General features: G+C 37.9%; 1 protein-coding gene across 1 annotated transcript in view; it reads right to left on the bottom strand.

Annotated features, from left to right (window-relative positions):
• The window catches only part of Pcdhac2 (protocadherin alpha subfamily C, 2), a 39,374-nt gene that overhangs the window by 13,594 nt on the left and 4,170 nt on the right, over positions 1-21,610 (bottom strand). Inside the window, exons 2-3 of the mRNA XM_026384424.2 lie at positions 14,165-14,223; positions 10,936-11,024 (exon numbers count right to left, since the gene is read on the bottom strand). Coding sequence (XP_026240209.1) covers positions 10,936-11,024; positions 14,165-14,223 — 148 coding nt within the window. The remainder of the gene's footprint in view (positions 1-10,935; positions 11,025-14,164; positions 14,224-21,610) is intronic.

The raw sequence follows: 21,610 nt of genomic DNA, 5'->3' as shown, positions 1-21,610 counted from the left end.
GGTTGTAACTCTGCGTGAGAAAGACCAAAGAAGCTAATTTATATCTCTAATTCCCTAGACATGGAGAGGATATACCAAAACACTTATCCTCCCTAAAGAGATTTTCTAAAGGCAGATTTAGAAATCAGTTTGTGCTTGGTCTAACTGAAGGAAATTGAGGTGAAACTGACCACTGACTAAACACAGCCCCACTGACTGCAGATGACAGGGACAGTAGTTGGACTAACATCTCAGTGACACATGGGGCCCACAGGGGAGGCTGGCCTCTAGGAAAGCTCCTTCATGAAATCCATGGCCCAATCACTGGGAGTGGTATGTGGAGTGTCAAGCTGTGGAGATATAGAGAGGCCCTAAGTTTTGGAGGTGCCTTCTTGCCTTTAGAATCTCAAGGAGGGAACTGGTGTGATACTAGGTTTTAAGCAAGATACCACTAAAAATCAGACAAATCCCAAGGTATTGTGTGTATCCATAAAATTGTCCCCAAACCACTATAACTCCTGTTCTCAATACATAAGCAGCACTGGGGGAAAACAGATGGGACTTGGTAATATTGGCTGAAGCACTCCCTACTCCTCAGCCCTCAATGCATAGGTACATATGGATTAGGCCCTTAATTCTCCTCTTTTCAACTTCAGGGAAGTTCTGAGTATACATTTAATTTGCACTCACAGATGCTAGATGCATGCAAGGCAGGCGACACACATTTTCCTGTTCCCTTGGATCCGTTGTGGACTGTGATTGTTTTACTATCTACCATGTGCCATGATTGATTCCTTCCAAACTGGCTGTGAATGATCCAAAGAGTTCTGTCCTCTTCTGCCTCCTTCCGCCTCTTGGACTGATGTTCTTAAGCCTGGAGCAGAGTGGTATCTCTTAGTCCTTAACATACTAATGTAGCGGGAACTCTTTTCCTCCTCTTTCCACATGCCACCTCTATCCAAAGAGAAAGGAATGCCCATCAAATCAGTAGTCCTAGCTTTGGGGAATGTACTAGGAGGACAACTATCAGCTCTATTTTATTACTGGGCCCAGGAAGAGTTGCTTATCTAATTGGTTTATCTAATTGGGGTGGGGGTGTGGATTACTGAAAGCCTGATATTAAATGGATTGTGCTTCTTCTTTTTTTCTTTTTCTTTTTTATTTTTGGTGGTGCTGGGAATTGAACCCAGGGCCTTGTGCATGTGAGGCAAGCACTCTACCAACTGAGCTCTATCCCCAGACCTTGGGCTTCATTTTTAAATGGGCAAGGTTAGCATCAACAGACATTGTTCTTCCACCTTAATTTTCATTCCCTTTCTCTGCTCTACCTCAGCCTATATTTGATAATAATCATATCATCATCTCACCTTCTCACAAAGGGAGATGACTGCCATTTTTCAGTTTGGAAGTTGGAGACCCTACCACATACCCTACCACATACCCTAGGCTATTTTGTACCAATACTAAACTTGATGCTAACTTTGATCCTTCGATTGGCTCCTTATCTCTATTCTTAATTAATTGAAATTTGGAGGGAAAGGGGAATGACCAATCAGTCTCCACCAGATTTCTGACAATTAGTAGCCTTAAAAAGGGGTCTAAAGTCTAGTCCATACTCACTATACTCTCATCTTGCTCCTAATATGCACCTGATTTTACCTTCACCTCTACTGTAATACACACACACACACACACACACACACACACACACACACGCAGCTACTGCTACCTGAACTTGAAAGATCCTGTGGTAGGCAGAAGAATATCCCTCCAAAGATGCCCCCCATCCTAATTTCCAGAACTTGTGAATACATTATGTTATATGGTAGAAAGGACCTTGCTAATAGGATTAAGTTAAGGATTTTGAGATAGGGAGATTATCCTTGAATATCCAGGTGAGCTCAATATAATCACAGTGTCCTTAAAAGTGAAAGAGGGGCATACAGATTTGTAGATGCTGTACTGCATGCTTTGAAGATGAAAGAAGGGGCTACAAGCCTAAAAATGCTGAGAGTCTCTAAAGATTGAAAAAGGCAAGAAAATGGGTCCTTCCATTGAGTCTCCAGAAGAAATGCAGCCCTGCCAACTATAAGATAATAAATTTGTATTGTTTTAATCTTTAAATTTATAGTAACTTGTTATAGCAGTAATGTCAAACTAATACAGACCTTAAAGTTGGCCTGGAATTCAGACACTGACACAACTAAGCTTTTCCCTTCACCTGTCATGTGGGACAAGTAGTAGTCATGTGTTAAATGTATAGGGCTCAGCAGCAGGCAGGTATGGGTTTAAATACTGCCCCTTGTCATTGTATTTGTTCATGAATTCAACAAATATTTCTTAAGAATCAGTGTGTGTAGACATCTTGTTTGAAACTAGGAATATTTAAGTGAGGAAAACACATTTACTAGCTATGTAAATGTAAGGAAGTCAATTAATTCCTATGAGCCCCAATCTCCTTATCTGAAACAATGTACTTCTCCCTTAAAGTTGCTTGACTATGCAATACACATGTGAAGTGCTTATCATAGTTCTCAATAAATAGTAGCTATTGTTAAGTCTTCCTTCCTCTTGTTCTATAATACAGGGGGCAACAGTACAGGATATGAAGACTTTTGACCAACAAAGACACTCCCACTGGCACACATCCTTAAGAAAAGAAGATCTTCCTTAGGCTTGCTTGCCCCCACCATCTCCACTAATAGGCTTTAGCTAAGACGAAAAAATCTGTAGTCCATGGTACATCAGCACACCATCAAACACAGAGTGAAACTCACAGACTCAAAGGTGTCTTCCCCAGAGCTGTTTATACCTTGTGATACTCTTAGCCCCCCAAATCTGGCCTCTCTGACATGCAATTTAATGTGCATCTAATGTAAATCACTCATACTGGATGGGAATTCTAGTCTTAATACAGACCCTTAGGTTACCTGATTCCAGATGAGTTTGGGAACAGAGATACTTTGGGTATTCTGGGGTAAGACAGTATGTATCTATGATGCAGAGTCAAAAGAGACAGGAGAGGAATATCTGTGGATTGTCACCCCACTACTTAGCTTTGGCCCATGATGCTGCCTATAGAAACAGCTCTGGACACAGCTGTTGGAAGCAAGACCAAGTTGGTGGATTTTTTTGATCCATCAACAATGAACTTGCTCATTTAGACTTTATGTACTCATTTTTAAAATTTGGTTGCTTTTTCATGTGAGAGATCCAGGACGGGGTGGGTATTCAACAGACAAGGGATATAATACTAGCAATGATAAATTTCTCATTGTTTCTGTTCTCTTGTGGATCCAAATTTGGTTCTTAAAAGTTACCTTTTCATACTTTACTGTTTTATGAATATGCCTCTGAGTATAAAGATTTTTTTTTAATAAAACTCGCAATTTCCTGTTTTAACAGTAGCACAAACATCCTTTGTTCTCCCACTTCCCTCTTTAGGACTGACTTCTCCCATCCTTCGCATAGCCCACTCCCTGGGAGATAGACCATTGTGGTCAGAGCTATTGCTGAGGAAGCTCTTGCTCTAACTTAGATAAGAGCAGAACAGCATCTATCTCTGCCACCCCCTCCGTTTTCTGATTGTGAGTAATGAGACTCCGAGTGCTGAGGCACAGAAAATCTCATCTCCAATCCACACATTCATTTCCAGGCTTTCTGGCAATGAGCAATCTTCTGACCTTTCCCTAGAGGCCTCTGGTCTCTAGCCAGTGCTTGACCTGAATATGTTTCTCCAGATTAGGCAATGACCTTCTCATCCACAAAGCTGAGTGCTTCTGTGAAGATGAATTTTTCAAGTTCCTTTGGAATCTGGGCTGTTTCTCAGAAAATATTTTCAAGAAAGTCCCCTGCTGTTGTTGGGGCAGGCTTTAATTTCTAGTTTACTAGGGGAGGCTCAGGGCAAGGCTTGCTAGAGATGCAAAGCTAAAAGGAATTGCAAACTATTAGTATTCCTCTGCCCTAAACCCAGGTCATAAGCAGGTTTTCTTATTCAAATACCTCCTAGAGAGGAGTTCCAAGACTATTGATTCTAAACAATCCCAGCAATCTTTCCCACAGAATGAGATGCAGACATTCCACCTCATCTCACCTTCCCCACAAAGCTATCAAACACACAGGTAGCCTGTCACCTTTGGTGACTCAGGTGGCAAAGTTGGTGAAGGAACATCCTTCACCAACTAGACAATGACCTTCTCATCCACAAATTCTGATCCTTTGTGACACTAGGATCTCCCTGGCAGAAACCTGATCCTGAGAAGGGGCTTAAAAATTCAGCTACAAAGAATGGTTTGTTGTGAGAACTAGAAGTGTAATTCAGAAATTCTCCTGTTCCAAGTGACACTCTGAAACAAAAGGATAAAATGTATAATTTCTAAGATGTAGTCAAAAGTTGTTTCTGAGGATGAAGTTTTCAGGGACCACACTATATTGCTTCATGTAGTTGGCACAGTAAAGGGATCAATGATAATCAAAAGAACTACAACGAGGCTCCTCCATTTCCTTATCCTATATCCTCCATTTCCTTATCCTATATTGGCCTGTATCTCTGCATGTGTGGGATTTGAAGGAAACTGTAGCATAAGGGAACAGTTCTTGCTGCTCTTTCCCGCTTACCATGTGTTTCATTAAAATTTGTGTCCTGGAGCATAAATCTGAGTCCCCATTTAATGTTCTCTGTTTGGGGCCACTATTATGGAAGAAATTCTTTTATTATATACCACGGCCCAACTCTGTGTTCTGTCCAGGGCTTCCAATCCTGGAAGAACTGTACAAAGGAAATGAGAGAGATGCAGGAAAATGCAAGGTATATAGGGAAAGAACTATCTCAGGAGCTATTTATTATACAGATATGTTTAACTTTAGAAAAACCAGGATATCTCAATTCCAGTCCTTTACTTACATGACCATTAAAAACACTCCATGATTGTATACATATGTCAAAATATACTCTACTATCATGTATATTTAAAAAGAACAAATAAAATTTAAGAAAGAAAAAAAGAAATCACAGGGGGCTTTTAGCACAATGCCTTGCACCACCATGGTCATTCCATAAAGTTTTCTCCCCACTGAAAACAAGAAATACAAGAACAAAACAGTGTTCCTCTAAGAAGGAGATGAAGAAAATCACAAATGGATGAAGTCAGAAGCTCCATTCACTAAGCTCATGGCTTCTCCTAGATTTAGAATGCTAAGTCCCCTTCCTACATCAGACTTGCTTCCTCCCTCCAGGCAAGTCCAGAACCAATTCTTTGTTCATCATAACCTACATAGAGAACTCCAAGAAATATGAGCTCCACACCCCACCAGAAAGTGAAATTGTATCTTACAAGGACTAAATTTCCTCAGCTAGAGATTTCTAAGCTGAGTTGGCCCTCCTGGGCTGTCAGATGGACAGTGAGAGTGGAGGACACTGACAGGAGGGAGCTGCCCCACTCACAAAATCTCTGTTCTCATTTTTTTTTTTCCAAATAAGGATATGTACACACCTCCCAGGACTGTCATTGCCATGACAACGGCAGAAGTCTAGGGTGAGCAGGTTAGTGGAACAGCATGCTTTCTAAATTCTTCAACAAGGCCTGAGGCTGCAGTCACTCGTGAGATGGAAAAATTCATGTTGACAGTGCTCCTAAATGGCTTCCAAAAATTTTAAGGTACATGGTTTCTTTCTGGGGAAAAAAATCAGAGGAGTCTCCATGGAGTCTCTCCTTGGGGAGCTGGTTTTGTTAGAGAGGCAGGAATCTCTAAGACAAATAAGAGCACCAACCTCTATAAAACTAGGGCACATAAACTATGTACATCTTCTACAGAATAAAGAAATGTAGAAAATCAGGGAAAAAGCAATTCCCCATGGAAACAAAGAGGCACTGTAAAAAAAAAAATATTCTCTATAATAACAGAGCTTTCTGACAGAGACTACTCAGAACAACTTGGATCTAGATTTTGAAGTTCAAGGGTAGACTCATCCATTGGGGGGAAAAATCATAAAAATAGCTATTATTTACTACAGACTTGTTATTCTGTAATATGTGATTATTATACCATTTAATTCTTGTAAGAACCTTTATGAGGCAGATACTCCTCTTATCTCCAATTTTACGGAGAAAGAAACTGAGACTAGAAAAGTTAAGTAATGGTTCCGGAATACAACTATTGAGGGGCAGAGCAAGGATTCAAAGGAAGGTCATTCTGACTCTGGAGTTCCAGCTCTCAGCAATTCATTATCTCTCTGGTGTGGGAAAGGTCCCAGCTTCCCATAAGAATCATAAACAGATGCCTTCCTTGCAGTTTCTGGGCCTCCAAAGATAGTTGGCAACATAAGGAATATTTACTCTAGATGAATTTTTAAACTTTAGGGTACACTGGAGTCACATGGGTGGCTTGTTTGAACAGGCTGCTGAGAGTTTCTACTTGGTAAGTCCAACGTAGGGTTTCAGAATTTACATTTTTAAAAAGTTCCTAGGTATTGCTGGTACTCCTGTTCTGGAAATTGTACTTTAAGAATCACTGTCTAGTCACTGTAAATTAAAGTTCGCTAAGCCTCAATGCCTTAGTATTCTCTCCTACCTAATTATCTTTCACTGTTTAGTCCCAGATCCTCTGAGGCCTTGATCCATAAACTATAATGTTATCTTTGGCAGCTGTGTGCTTTGGGATTCCCTGAACACTTGAAGATAGAGAAATTGCATCTTACAGTGTCCCTTGGTATCCATGGGGAATGGTTTCTAGGACCCTCATGGACACCCAAATCTGCAGATATTTAAGTCCCTTATATAAAATAGTGAAGTATTTGCATATGACTTATATACATCCTCCTACTTTAAATCATCTCTAGATGACTTTTAATACCTAATACAATGTAAATGCTATGTAAACAGTTGTTATAGTATATTGTTTGGGAGGAATGACAAGAAAAATGTATCTGTACATGTCCAGTATAGATGCAATTTTTTTTCATATTTTTTTTTCATTTGTAGTTGGATGTGGAACCTGAGGATATGGATGGCTGACTATATCTCCCACTCTAAAAGTAACTATTACCTTAAGTAAGTCTTGAGATCTCATGAAAGGTAGAAAGAGGACCCTAGAAAAACTAGCAGGAGATAGCAAAGCTGCTGGCCCACTGTGGCCAGACCAGCTCCCTGGCAGGCAGGGACCATCTTTTTATAACCTCACAGGATTCTCTCTAGGAACTAATCACAAGAGAGCATTCATTAAAACCTCTTCAGGGCATTCACATTCAGAATGTTAAAAAGAGTTGTAAAGAGAGTGACTAGCCCTTTAATACTCCTTGCGACTGAAAAGGAGGCTGTAGCTGTATTCTGTGCATTCCCTGTTTAGCTAATTTTCTTCCTCTGCTAAGTCTCATGAGAAGCTGAAAGAAAATAAGGGAGCCCATGATCCAGGTCTGCTCACACAAGAGGTAAGGCTGGAGAAAGGGGTCAGTAATCAGGATTAACCAGCTTAATGCCTGATGTATTCATCCAGCAGAAAACATCACCTGGTAATGCCTCCACTGATCCCTTCAGACTATGGCATCTTTATCCTAGGCTTTTACAGAGTATAAAAATAAATCAACAGTTTAGTCATGAAGCAAAAGAATGAAAAGAGGAAAAAGCAACTTCAAGAAATACACATAAATGAGTACTGGAGCAAGAGGAGGCTCCACCCCCTTATGCACATAGCCATAGCCCTCACAAGTACCGAGTACCGAGTACCGTTACAAGTATCCCTAGGAACAGACTAATGAGTGGCTGGCTGGTCATGGGAAGGGCTCAAGCACAAGTGTAAGGATGCCATTTGGAAGCAACCACACACTCACTATGAAGTACTAAGGACAAAAGAAACTTGACAGGCAGGCTGGGCCAAGTTTGGGGAACATTTTCCTTTTCTTTAGGCCACAACTAATACAACCTTTTTTATTTCATCTCCAGAGGGGCTGCCGAGGGATAAATGGACTAAACAGATGTCAGGGAGATCCAGACTACCTCAGAGGACCTGTATCAGGGCCTACAAATGAGAACTACTGAATTCTGGCTATCAAATTATCAATTAAGGCCATATCATAGATTGCATAAAAGTATTGCAGGAAAAAAAAGGAGTAACAATATTAAATATTTATTAATGTTATATGTCAAGTCCTATGATCAGCCTTTTTTTTCTCTTTTTGGTCTTCATGGCAAATAAATAAGATAGGTGCTATTCTTATTACAATCAATTTAAACAAAGGATAATTAAGAAAGTGTGAATTTAAGCAATTAGTTTATGCTCGCCCAGCAAGTAAGTTTGCAACTGGAATTCAATTCAGAACTGACACCAAATCGTAATCTTAATCTTTATGCCATATTCCATCCAAACAGTGCAGAACCTATTTTGAGTCCTGAAATCTAAAAGTACCAAAAGGACAGGATAGAGGAAAAGCCTTTTAACTTCAATTGTTGATGCAGAAGCATGTTGAAAAGTATGGTTAGATCACCATTGAGTAAACGGAAGACTTCACCTGTAGCCAGCAAGGTTCATGAGGCCTGTGACTTCTGCATCACCAGTAGGAAAGGTAAGCAATGGAGACCCATTCCCTACCTTCTGTCAAAAACATCCTTTTGAATCTGAAGGAGAGACCTAGGCCAGGTGTATGAAATAATCAATAGACAGTTCCTATTTCCTATTTGCCTAGAAATATACACCAGCCAGCATCACGAATGAGAGGGAGAATGAATTCAAAATTAGTTCCTGCCTCAACAGGCTGACCTACAGTGCTCCTATGAGAAAAAAAAATAATGCTGAAATGAAAGCAAGATAGCAAGGCATGATTTCATGTGGCTGCTTTGATTGAGTAGCTCTCACTTTTCCAGATGCCTCCATATCCTGTAACATTTGGTAGTCTCAAACTACTTTCTCCTACATCAATTCTTCACTTCAAATTGACATTGGGGTTGCAGATTTGTTCAATGAACTATTTTATGGTCTTCTCCTTGCCATCTGGCAGTGTTAGCTCTCTAATAAATTGCTTCAACTTATGCATTTTTTCTGACAAAACTTACTTTCAGTTGAATTGTGCAACATTCATAAATAGCAAATGCTGGCTGATTACAATCAATGAAAGCCCTTTCAGTTGCCAGTAAAAATAGTTCCTTAGCTGCACATGTTATTTAGCCTAATTATTTGAAAGGCACCTGATTATCTTTGGAAACAATTTTTTACACATTCATTCTTATGTCATTTGTTATGTATGTATATATGTACATATGTTATGTGTACATATTTGAATTCAGATGGACTCTTGCAAGACAGCCATTTATGAAAATAAATCCAAGTTATATACACTTGGATTTGGAGCTAGACAAATTTGGGTTTGAATCCTACCTCTGCTACTTATAAGCTGTGTGAATTTATATATATATTTCATAACCTCTCTGCATCTCCAATGTTTTTTTTTAAATTAAAACAGATATAATAAGTTCCTTGCAAAATTGTCATGAGGAATAAATCAAACTAACATGTCATGTGCTTGGCACAGTGTCTAAGCATATTATATATTGATAATTAGTAACTACTATCATCATTGTGATGGTTTATTAATAGAAGATTATGGTAGACAAATTTAACAAGAAGAAACAGTATCTGTCTTGTTGCTGAAAACACAGGCTCTGGGGTTAGACTAACCCTGGTTTAATTCTGTCTTCATTACTTATTAATTCTGTCACCTTGGAGATGTTACTTAAATCTACATGATCCTTGGTTTCCTCATTTGTAAGATGGGGGTAATAATAATTTTCATGAGAAATAAATGAATGTAATTCATACGAAAGTTTATCATTATGTTGGTCATAGAATAAATAATGAAAATTCACTACCATTATTAACTATAGTATAATTATTAATTAGTTGGATAATTTAGTCTCTACCATCTGTAATCTTCCCTTTCTGAAAACAGCCATAGGGCTGGGCCTCCAAAGCCAATATATAATATGCCTCCAAAGCCATATTTCATATATATAATATATTTTTAAAATTATGTATTTATTTATTTATTTTGGTACTAGGGATTAGACTCGGAGACACTTGGCCACTGAGTCACATTCCCAGCCCTATTTTGTATTTTATTTAGAGACAGGGTCTCACTGAGTTGCTTAGAGCTTCACTTTTGCTGAAGCTGGCTCTAAACTCGCAATCCTCCTGTTTCAGCCTCCCAAGCTTCTGGGTTGGGCAAAAGCCATATTTTTTATCTTATGACAATGCGTTAGTGATTGGGCAAGAATAAGGAAATGTGAGTTTAAGCAATTTTCCTTTATTTATTCATCCATTGACTGTTTTATCTAATGTGGCAGAATCTTTTTTAATATGTATTTTTTAATTGTAGTTGGACATAATACATTTATTTATTTATTTATTTATTTATTTTTATGTGGTGCTGAGAATCAAACCCAGGGTCTCACATGTGCGAGGCTAGCACTCTGCTGCTGAGCCACAACCCCAGCCCCCACCCCTCTACCTGGAGAATCTCTTTCCTGAAAGTTTAGATTAAGAACCAGTCCCCATTGATCCTCTAAATGAAAAAAATTGAGGTGGTCATGTTTGGCAGTGTGAATGCCAAGGTAATAAAATTCCATCTGCAGGAGGATATTGCTGTGCAGGGAGAAGCAGATCTGGCATCTCTATGTGGCTAGGATGGCCTACACATTTGAAAGGTATCAGATCATTTTTTGAAAGAATTTCATTACACACACACACACACACACACACACACACACACACATACCCTCATGCTGTTTTTAACTCTTAACAAATAATAAGTATAAAATCAAAATAATTATATATGTATAGAAATCAATATTTTCCCCAAAGGAAAGAAAGAATCAAAAGGGAGTCATCAACATTCTTGGTCTTACAAAAATTGGTCATTTGATTGTTTTCCAGAAACCAAACAGGAATATAGAGATCTCAGCTCTTTACCTGGTGTTGCACTGGATACCGTTGGCCACTGCTGATCAGGCCCTCCTGGACCAGCCCGTAGAATGCCAGCCTCCTCCAGGTGCACAGAGCTGAATAAACATATGGACCCAAATATATGTTAGATATGTTAGCACAAATGTCTTTCTCCTTCCACTTTGGAAACTGCTTACATCTATGGAGGCAGGGCTGCAACTAACACATTCTTCTCAAGCTTGAACTGCAGCAATTATTGCTGAGCAGTCACCTTACATAAACTGCATAATCATCACTGACTTACTTCCTGCTGTACCACACTGGCAATAAATATGCTCTATCTTTATGGGAATTTTGGTTTTCATTAATGCCATGTGGTACTCACTAAATCTAACAGGAGAACCACTGGATGGCTAATGGCATTTTAACATTTTAATGCTGAAGCAGATGAGGAGAGCTTGTTCTCAAGGATGCCAATCCTCCCTTGTAGGTTCTCTTGTTTCTGGGATCTCTAGAGTAAAGAGGAAAAAAAATACTAAAAAAATACTAAAATCATTTGCTGAAAACTGTAATATCATACAAAAATTGGTCATTTGATTGATTAATATGGTAGTATTAACATTTTGTCCAAAGCAGAGAGAGAACAAAAACTGTCCAAGGATAGAGAGAACATTGTATTTATGTGTGTGTACTGCTAATGCATATTAGACCTTCAAATATGTGTGGATGAATGAATGAAGGACAGAATAAACAGGAAGGATCTTTTTTTTTTTTTTTTGAGAAAGGAGAGAGAGAGAGAGAGAGAGAGAGAGAGAGAGAGAGAGAGAATTTTGATATTTATTTTTTAGTTTTCGGCAGACACAACATCTTTGTTGGTATGTGGTGCTGAGGATCGAACCCGGGCCGCACGCATGCCAGGCAAGCGCGCTACTGCTTGAGCCACATCCCCAGCCCCCAGGAAGGATCTTAAGAGTCAATATCCAACTAGACTCTCACCAAAATGAGAGGACACTTCTTAACTAGACATTTGTTTATCTTGCAAATTAAATAACTAAAACAAAACTTAGACTACTAGCTGAGGGATTATGTGAAGCAACAGATCAGGCAAACTTTAATTATTATGAGGAAAGGCAACTATAAGTTCAAGGCTCTCTTACTCTCTTACTTCAAACAACATATCTAGTATAAATTTATTCATTAAGCTCTGACCTTCACCTTCAACTACTATTCCCTTTATCTTCAACCTAGAATTTCCTTTTTTGTATAAATATTAATCTTCAGATGTTTTGGGATCTTACCAACAATTATATGGACTCAATCAGATTCATAAATTTGTAACTATCCTGGAACCAGTTCTGCTCAAAGCAGAATTTTCAGAAGAGCAGTTACATAATATTTGAGGCTGGAAAGGCCAAGAGATCAAACACATGTATTGAAAAAAATGAGTATCATTTAAATTTACAACTCTAATATGTGTTCAATGTACTATACTGTTTCATTTCTTCTATTTAAATCTTATAATATCTTAATTGAAATATAAATAGGAGCATTTTTGGCTTTTTTTTCATTTGAAAGTGGAACAAGGATAAAATATGTTTTAATATTTCATTTTAAATGTAGTTTTTAAGGTGCATCTCATAGTTTTGGTACTTTTCAAGCAAAGCACTAATTCAATTTCAAGAGTTTAACATGTTTTTGAACATGTTTTGATCTATTGTGTGGTTCCACCAATAGCTCAGATACAGACAAAAGCATAAATTGGATTTTTTTAGTATAAAGAATTCCTTCTGATACTTAGTGTTCTGGCATCTGCATGAGTGTTTCTGGCCTCAAATTATAACCCAGATTCCAATATGACATCTTACCAAGTCAACTACAATTTTCAGGCCTTTTTTGAATGCTTCTGATTCAGAAATAGTATCCATTAATAATGATTTTTGCTCATTTATAATACTTGAGAGGATGTTAATTTATTTTAATCTAATGTATTTTTAATCGACTAGAACAAATTTTTCATTAACTCTACATATACTCTGTAAGCTAAACATGGGTCTAAGTTTGGTGAAGATTCAATTAACAGTTGCCCAGATATTTTGAGGGGCTTACGTTTGGAGTTTTATTTCTTCTTTAACATTAAATCCTTTGGGTAATAGTGATCATTAACTTCTTGGTCCTCCCCATTTGGTTTCCAAAGACACTCACAAATAATGAATATTTTATTTGACCCCATGGCATGATATTAGATCAGCTCTGGGAATAATGGTAGTTAATCAATTACTGTCAAAAAGACTAAGTAGAAAAAGCAAAATTATATTCAATCTGAGTCTTAGAGTAATGCTATTACTCTAGGTTAATTTAAAATAAGCTAGATTTGGTCTCCAGATATTCAATAAAGGCCCTGCACGTGGTTTGTCCTCTGAAAAGTTTATGCTATTGATGACAATAAGATGGAGAAGATACTAACAGAGGTGAACATTAACAAGAATAGTAATTATTTGTTTTGTTTTGTTTTGAGGATTAAACCCAGGGGCACTTAACCACTGAGCCACATCCCCTGCCCATTTTTCTTGCTAAATTACTTAGGGTCTCACTAAGTTGCTGAGTCTGGCTTTGAACTCATGATCCTCAGGCTTCTGAGCCATTGGGATTCCAGACATGCACCACCACACCCAGCTAGCAATTAATTGTTGTGGTTAACAGGATATAATAGTCAATGTGAGATAGAAAAATAAGATAGATGTGCATATACCTTGCATAATATACTGAAGTCTGAAAGCATCAATATTAGCTATTTTTTTAAAGTGAGGAACAGAAAGTGTAAGTAAGAGGGATGAAGAAAGTTAAAATTACTTCCTTATAGAATTTTTTAAAAATTTTAATTGACACATCCTTGTAGAAAATTTTGGTGAAAGTACACAGAAATCTCTGTGTGTGATTTTATAGAAGATTCTCATTTCCCAGAATTTGAGAACCATTTAACATCTATCACTTCCAATGTTTCAACTAATAGACCAGGATAAAAAAATGATTGCATTCTTGACAGAGCATCTATAATGGTTCATAGTTTTTGTTGTCATTGTTGTTTGTCTTATTTTTATAGTGCTGCAGACAGAACTCATGCTAGCCAAGTGCTCTACCACTGAGCTATACCCCCGCGGAGCTTCTCAGTCTCTTCAGTTGCTTCTGGCTTATGCAGTTTATCTGAATCATACCCAGTTAACATATTCCTGAGTGAAGGAAGGAGGGAAATACATACCTGTGCATGCCTGCTCTCAGGGAGGCAGAGTAACGCCAGTCAGGATTGGGCTGTCGTGGCTGCAAAATCACAAAGGGAGTTTTCTGTTAAAACGGCAAAATAATTATTTTCCCAGGGTTGCTCTTAGTTGATTCGCTGTTCCCTTAAATATTTTCAGATAGCTAAACAAAAATATTGAAAGAATCATTTCAAGTACAACTCTAGGATGATATCCCTATATAGAACACTTCAGGAGAAAATTAAATTAGCTCACAGATTGAATGTCATAAAAAAAAACCACATTTAGTAACGTTATGAGGGCTAGCTTTGGCTTCACCTTGCCAATAAAGGTCTGTGATCCTAAAACACGAAGGGAAAGGGAGTCTGCCTTCAGACAGGAAAATCTTTCATTGCTTTTGCCCTCAAAGGCCCCATTAGGGGCATATCTTCAATTCGGAATTCTAGCTATCACAGTGTTCACAACTATACAAGTTCTGCTGGCCTGGCTGAACTGCAGAGGACTGCAATCTGCTGCTGGATTTGCAGACTGCAGCATGTTTGACCCAGGACGGATGTGCCCAGTCATAATACCAGCAACTGATAAGAGCCAATTCTACTGACTAAAGAGGAATACTAGAGAGAGAAAAACAAACCATGTCAGAGTTTGACCTTGTTTTGTTACCTAATCCTATTCATAAAACTGTACTTGTTCCCTGCTTTCCTCTGAGTGCCTTACCTCCTCACTCAGTTAATCTGAGAAGACCCGCACTCATTCCTCATTCTGCACCACATGTACAATGGGAGTCCCCCCCCCCCCCCCCCCGTCAAAGTGGAGGGGACAAAGAAAGAAGAAGATACGGGCACCTGGTGACTGCTGGTTAGAAGCGACTCAGAATCACTGGGGACAAAATCAATCACTATTTTATATCAATTAACCCACATTTTACTATGAAAAACTTGTGATGCACACTTCTCTAGATGTTTTCTTCATGAACAGAAATTAAAGTGGCTCTGTCACTGAATATTGAAGTTATCAAATAGAAATATGAGAGAATGGAGGTTGTATTTTGTATTTTCTTTGAGTTATAATTAACACATTTGGTAGACAAAAACCAAATAGTTTCTATACTATTTCAAAGTATTGATAATTCTTGTTCCTTTCCGTCTTACAATTAAGGGATGAAAAATATTTCCTAAACATACTTCTTCATAACACCCAGAGGAGAAGTGATGAGCATCTTAACCATCTAACAGATTTGGGATTGGCTAGATTGAGTTGTTCAAAGATTGAGCCAAAGTCAAGGTCCAGAAAAAGTTACAACTCTGGGATACTTTATCTCAAAGGTCCCCACATAATCAGCCTCCCTCTCTGATCCTATTCCACTCTGCTGGTAAGATATGAATATGCAGATGGCTTTATCTTTGGTTTTTAAGTTCACAAAATGCTAGGGATAGTCCATATAAAATAGCATACAACTATCTACAGACCCAATGAAAGGTGCTCTGATCTTTTATCAGTAATGTTAGAAGCAACAATCTTTATAGTGCTGCAGACAAAACCCAGGGCCTTGATGCATGCTAGGCAAGTGCTCTACCACTGAGCTATACCCCTCAGCCCAGCTTCTCAGTCTCTTCAGTTGCTTCCAGCTTATGCAGTTTATCTGAATCATACCCAGTTAACATTACTCCTGAGTGAAGGAAGAGGAGGGAAAAACAGACCTGTACATGCCTGCAGACCATTTATAAACATAAAAATATGACTGAAATACTTTTTATTCATTATCATCACCATATTCCCCCTTGACATTGGCAGCACTAGAGTTAGCTTTTCAGCTGACAGAACCTTCCTTCAAGAAAGATTTTGACATCTGTTAAGTAAATGTTGCCAACTCTTTTTTTTTTTTTTTATGATTGGCTAACATTCATGATGAAAACTGCTGCAACTTGATCTTTGGAATGAAATCACCAACCTCATTTTGCTGAAAGGCACAGTTCTACCAGGATTGAATGGGAACTGAGTTCATTACACAATCTCACTTCCTCAATGATACATTTAATTTGTCATGCTGCTTGCTATTTTCTACAATAGTTCTTTGGCAACAACATGTTTCTCAGATTCATTTGTGAGAATCATAGTTATGAGATTTCCTATGGCAGTAAGATCAGACAGGGAAAAGGCAAAGAGAAAGTAATTAATATGTTTTAAGTAGCCATTTGCTACTAGACAATAAAATAAGCGTTGCATATATTATTGTATGAATCCTAATTCTTTCTTTGTCAGACCATAAATTCTGTGAAAGCAGTTTACTCACATGACATATGAGTGTCCTCAGATATTAAAAAATCCATAGCTATATCCCCAGAACCTAGTAGGGTTCTGGAATTTGGTAGGTTTTTAAAATATTTTAAGTAAATGCACTATCATGCAAGGTCAACATTATCATACTTTTGCTACAAAAATGAAAAAAATCAAAGCTTTAGAGAGATTAAATTGTTTGCCTGACTGGTGATGAATTTGGCTAACAGTCATGTTTAGGTTCCTCTAACACAAAAGTCTGTGTTTTAAATAAATTTTTGTGGAATGACATATATTTTTCTTTTTTCCTCCTTTTTATTTCCAAGTTTCCTCAATAGTGATTTATTTTTTAAAAAATACAAAATTAAAAGTAATAATTGTTTCTTCCAAAATTTTTAATGAAATTCTAGAAAAATTCAGGTTGAAAAGTTGACTACTAATATATCTGACACAAGATATATATTAAGGCCTTGCACTAACCATTCTTTAGTTCTCTAATACTTGGTACATTCCAGAACTACACTTGATTTCCATTGGTAAGGAACTCCAGTATTTACTATTGTTTTAGTCTTACAGTAGAACAATACTCACAAAACCCCAGATGTGGAAAAACTCAATCAAGTAGTTCATGTGGGTGAAGCAGCATCTTGAAGAACAAGAACTCACTTGAGTTTCTATCAAAATTATAGCAAAGATTAATATAGCCTGCAATAGTATTATTTATGATTTATATAATAGAATATTTGAGTACAGAAGAATTAATCACTTCTTCTAAGACATATTTAAAGCAAAACAGGCTAAAACACCCTATTTTATTCATTAACTCAATATACTCAGTGGAATAATGTTAACTTTTTACCATAGAAATCTACATTGATACCTTCAAAATATTTCTCTCTTAGACCTGAGACTACATACAATATCTCCTTTTCCTTCTTAATAGGCCTTTATTCAGAACATATCCACAATATTTTTCATAGTGATATTTTGTGAACATTGATAAAAACTGAGACAGAATTCTAAGATTCTCCCAAGACCTCACATCTGATGTACCAAATATAAGACTGTGATTGTGGTGGATCTTAGTCCCTTGATTGTGTTACATAATGTGGCTGGTTGTCTTTAAGAAAGGGAGATCATCCAGGTAGACTAACCTAGTCACATGAGTTCTTTAAATCTGAGTCCAGAGATCAAAGGCAGAAATCAGAGAGATTTGAATAAAGTATGAGAGGGACTCCACGTGAGAGAAAATTCTCTATTGCCAATTCTGAAGATAGCCGTGGGACAAGACCTGAGAACAACCTCTGGAAGCTGAAAGTGACCTCCCAGCAAATAGTGGATCTCAGTCCCTAAAGAATTGAGTTCTGCCAACAATCTGAATGACCTAGATTTCTCCCCCAAACCTCCAAAAGAGTATACAGCTCTTCAGCCCAGCCAACATGTTGATTTCAGAGTTGTGAAAACTTGAGCAGAGAACTCAACCACATGGTACTGGGTTGTGAGATACTAAATTAGTAGTTTAACTACCAATTCCTAGCAATTTGTTGCAAAACAGTAAAAAAGGAGTACATTAAGTCAAAAAGAAATATAATATTTCATCTAATAGTTACTATATTACCTCCTGGTATTCTAGTAAGTCAAAATGATAAGATGATAAATTTGAGAATTCTGGGTGGAATACTTTGCTTTGAACATAGTCATTTACAACCCTAAACCACAGAGCCAGGAAAATAAAATAACCATGACTTTAAAACATACCTAATAGGTTTCAGTACAACAGAAAGTGCTAGGCCTGCTTAATTCTGGATGCAGGGCCTGCTAGCATAGAAGCTGCTCCCTCACTCAGAGCAGTACCTCCCTGGAGCCCAGAGTTCTGATCCTGCATGACCAGAAAGGAACTAACATCTCTCTTCACCTGTGCAATGTCAGATATTTCCTTACGTAGGTCAAGTTCAAACTCTTGGGGGGGGGGAAGCTTAAATAGCTTTTAGATTCGTAGATTTAAAACACTACTAAGGGATCCTCTTAAACTTATGACTATAGATTATAATACTCAAAATATTATCATATTAAGGGGCAGACACATGAGGTTTAGGGAAAAATTCTATAAACTAGGTCCATTGTGCTGACCCCCACATGCTTTCACTTTTAAAAAAGCAATTTACCGGCAGTCCTGACTGGCTCAGGAGGACAGGATATGTTACATTTCTCAACAAACAAACTGTTATCTTGCAGGAGAAGTGTAGGCCCCAAAATGTCAATAAGAATACAAGATACCCTGAAAGGGGAGACTTTTGTGACATACACAGACAGGATCCCAGAACTCAAGGAAATAAGAATAATTCCCTCTCACCATAAAATCTATAAGAACAGGTTCCAATTAGAACTGGTCAACATGGGCCAAAGTCACCTAGCATTGACATCGAAGTGCGGACTTCAAAATCTGATGTCATCATACTGTCAGTCAAAAGTTAAGAGGTGAACCTGGGTGGGACTCTCTGGAAACTTCCTTGGGATCCCAATAAAACTGAAGGACAGGAGAGGCGTGCCATCCCTCTCCAATCTGAGGGAATCCACTCTACCTTCAGAGTGTCCCCTCTCCCCTTTTCTATCCCTTCTAATAAACTCATGCCTATAACTTTGAAACATGTCTAAAATCTTTCTAACCTGATCATAAGAATTTGGGCTTAAAGGGGAGTCTCTGCATTGCCTCAGTTTCCCAGCAGACCTCAACTCTGTAACAATACGAATCAGCTAAATTTATGTTCATATCATAAATCACACAGAAACATTGATCCAGGTGAAGTCCTGTAGAAGTCACATTCAAAGACACCTTTAATACTCAATCAAATTCAGCTAAATCTCTGGGACTGGTGGTGGCAAATTTTCCTCAAACATTTGTAAACCGACATCATTCTGACCTCTCATTGAGAGCAAAACTTGGTAGCCAACCAAGGCAAGTATCCAGAACTGGCTGCTATTCTGTCAAGCAGGCAGCACACCAATAGACAATATATTATATGCCAGGCTGTGTCCCTGCAGTGTACTGAGTTAGACCAGATGCCCATATCATGGCTCACTCCTGGGTCAGAAGAAAGGGCAGGCCAATGACTTTCAAGTCATAATAAATAGATTTCTCCATCAGTCATAATATGTGCATAATGAAGAGGCAGAAGAACTCAGCCATAATTCCATCTGGCTCAGCAGTCTGTAGAAAAAGCAAGGGAGTAAGTAATGTGAAGAATTTATTATATTACAAACCAAAGAAAACAAACCTTTACTCAGAAAAGCAATCTGATAACCAAAATGAAATAATAAAACAAAACAACCCCACCCCCTAAAAAGTGGCCATCAGAGGATGGAACACTGGAATGGAAGTTCAAAGATACAATTTCTTGGTCTATTCTAACCATTGTACAATTTTTACAAGTTCACCATTATGTCTTTACAATGAGAGTAAACTGTGTTCCCGGACAGAGTCAGCAGATGGAGAAGTCAGTCTCAGGAGGAAATAAATTAGGTGGCACTGAAAAAAGGGTTAATTCTTTCTGGTCATAACAACTGGAATTAAGATGAAATAACTGAGAATTTGACATCTGTAAATTGCTTCAAAATAAGAAGAAGTTGAATGCCAAACTTGCTGTCTCTACTATTCTTTTGTTATTTCCACATGCTGTGCCACTTGGCCCCACTAAGGTGCAGTTGGACAAATCTTCCCAGAGTACTCACAGTGACTCATTAGCAATTGCACCACAAATAAATAGAATCTATCTTAAAATTCAGTTTCTTTTCACAGAGACTCTGAAGAGGGTGCCAAATTCAGTATCAAATTTTCAAAAATCTCCAAAAAGAAATTCTGCCCTGTTGTATACAGATGCTTTAAAAACCTAGATGCACAGGTGACTCATGAAATAATATAATTGGGGGGGGGGGTGGTAGAGTCACCAAAAAGATTAAAGTCTGGTATTAAATGCTTATGTTTACTAAGCAAAAAGAGATCAGTGGAGGAACAGGGATAAAATATCCTAGCAAGCTTTGCCAATACTTAAAGCAAATAAACAAATAAAAATATATTAGCTGGGAGTAACATTTTATTGACTGATTGTCCCTTTTGTTATCTGCTTCCTTGCATGAAATTAATCTTTCCAAAAACAGTTGGTTTTGGTTACTGGGTGAACTAATGATAGACTAAATGCTTGACAATCCCATATCAAAAAAATATAAACATTGGGATTTCCGTCATTTCCTACTATTGAAAAAAGCAGAGTCTTTGAGTTTAAAAAAATGACTTAAAATACCATTAGCAGTGTAACTTTGTTACCTAACCTTTCTGAGCTTTCTTTTATGTTAGATGTTGATAAATGTTTGTTTAATGTATGACTTGGAGGGAGTGGAATCGCACATATACACATTGCAAAGCAGAGTATTTCTTACATAGCAGGGTGGTCAGTGAGTACACATTCCTTTACTCTCCCTTTTCAATGTCCACCCAATTTTATTGTAGGCATGTGGCATTAATTACACCTCAGGGCTTTCCTGTCATTTAAAGTAACTAGGTAAAGAAAGAGAAAGCTCAACATGGGAAATTAACAAGTTAATGTAGCAATAATGACTTTCAAAATTGAATTGACTTTTGCTTCCATTTTGCCTTGCTACAGCAAAGTGACTCACTGCTTCCCTATACCTGCAATAATTTGGGACTCTTCGGTGAATTTCCAGAAGAGGTTAGCAGAAATCTGCCTTTATTAAATCCATGCACTCTCCCAGCAAAATTCCAAAAGAAAATTCCACAAGATTTTCTGTCACAATTTTCTCCCTAGATTAAAGAGCTGTATGTCAAAGTCCCTATTAACATACAGGTCATGTAAGACAGAAACACTTCATGTATCAAACTGCCCCAAGCTTTGAGTCATGAGATGGAGAGTAAGAATGCCACACATCTGAGCCTCCAGGTCACAGCTGGTGGCAAAACTGAGGCTTGCTTGGCTAGCTTTCCAAGCCTCTTCAACCCCTGCAGCTCAACCAAAGCCCAAAGAACTTGCAGGAATTTGTTAAACAAATGTCTAGAGCATTCTTATTTAAAACTAAGCCCTTTTACATGCTTTCAAAAGCTACCATCTAAAGAATTCTGGAAACTCTTTGATATCCTCCCCCACCCCCATTTTTCTTGA

Source organism: Urocitellus parryii, chromosome 1, assembly GCF_045843805.1.
Source record: "Urocitellus parryii isolate mUroPar1 chromosome 1, mUroPar1.hap1, whole genome shotgun sequence".
NCBI lineage: Eukaryota > Metazoa > Chordata > Mammalia > Rodentia > Sciuridae > Urocitellus > Urocitellus parryii.
This window is presented reverse-complemented; position numbering and strand designations above follow the sequence as displayed.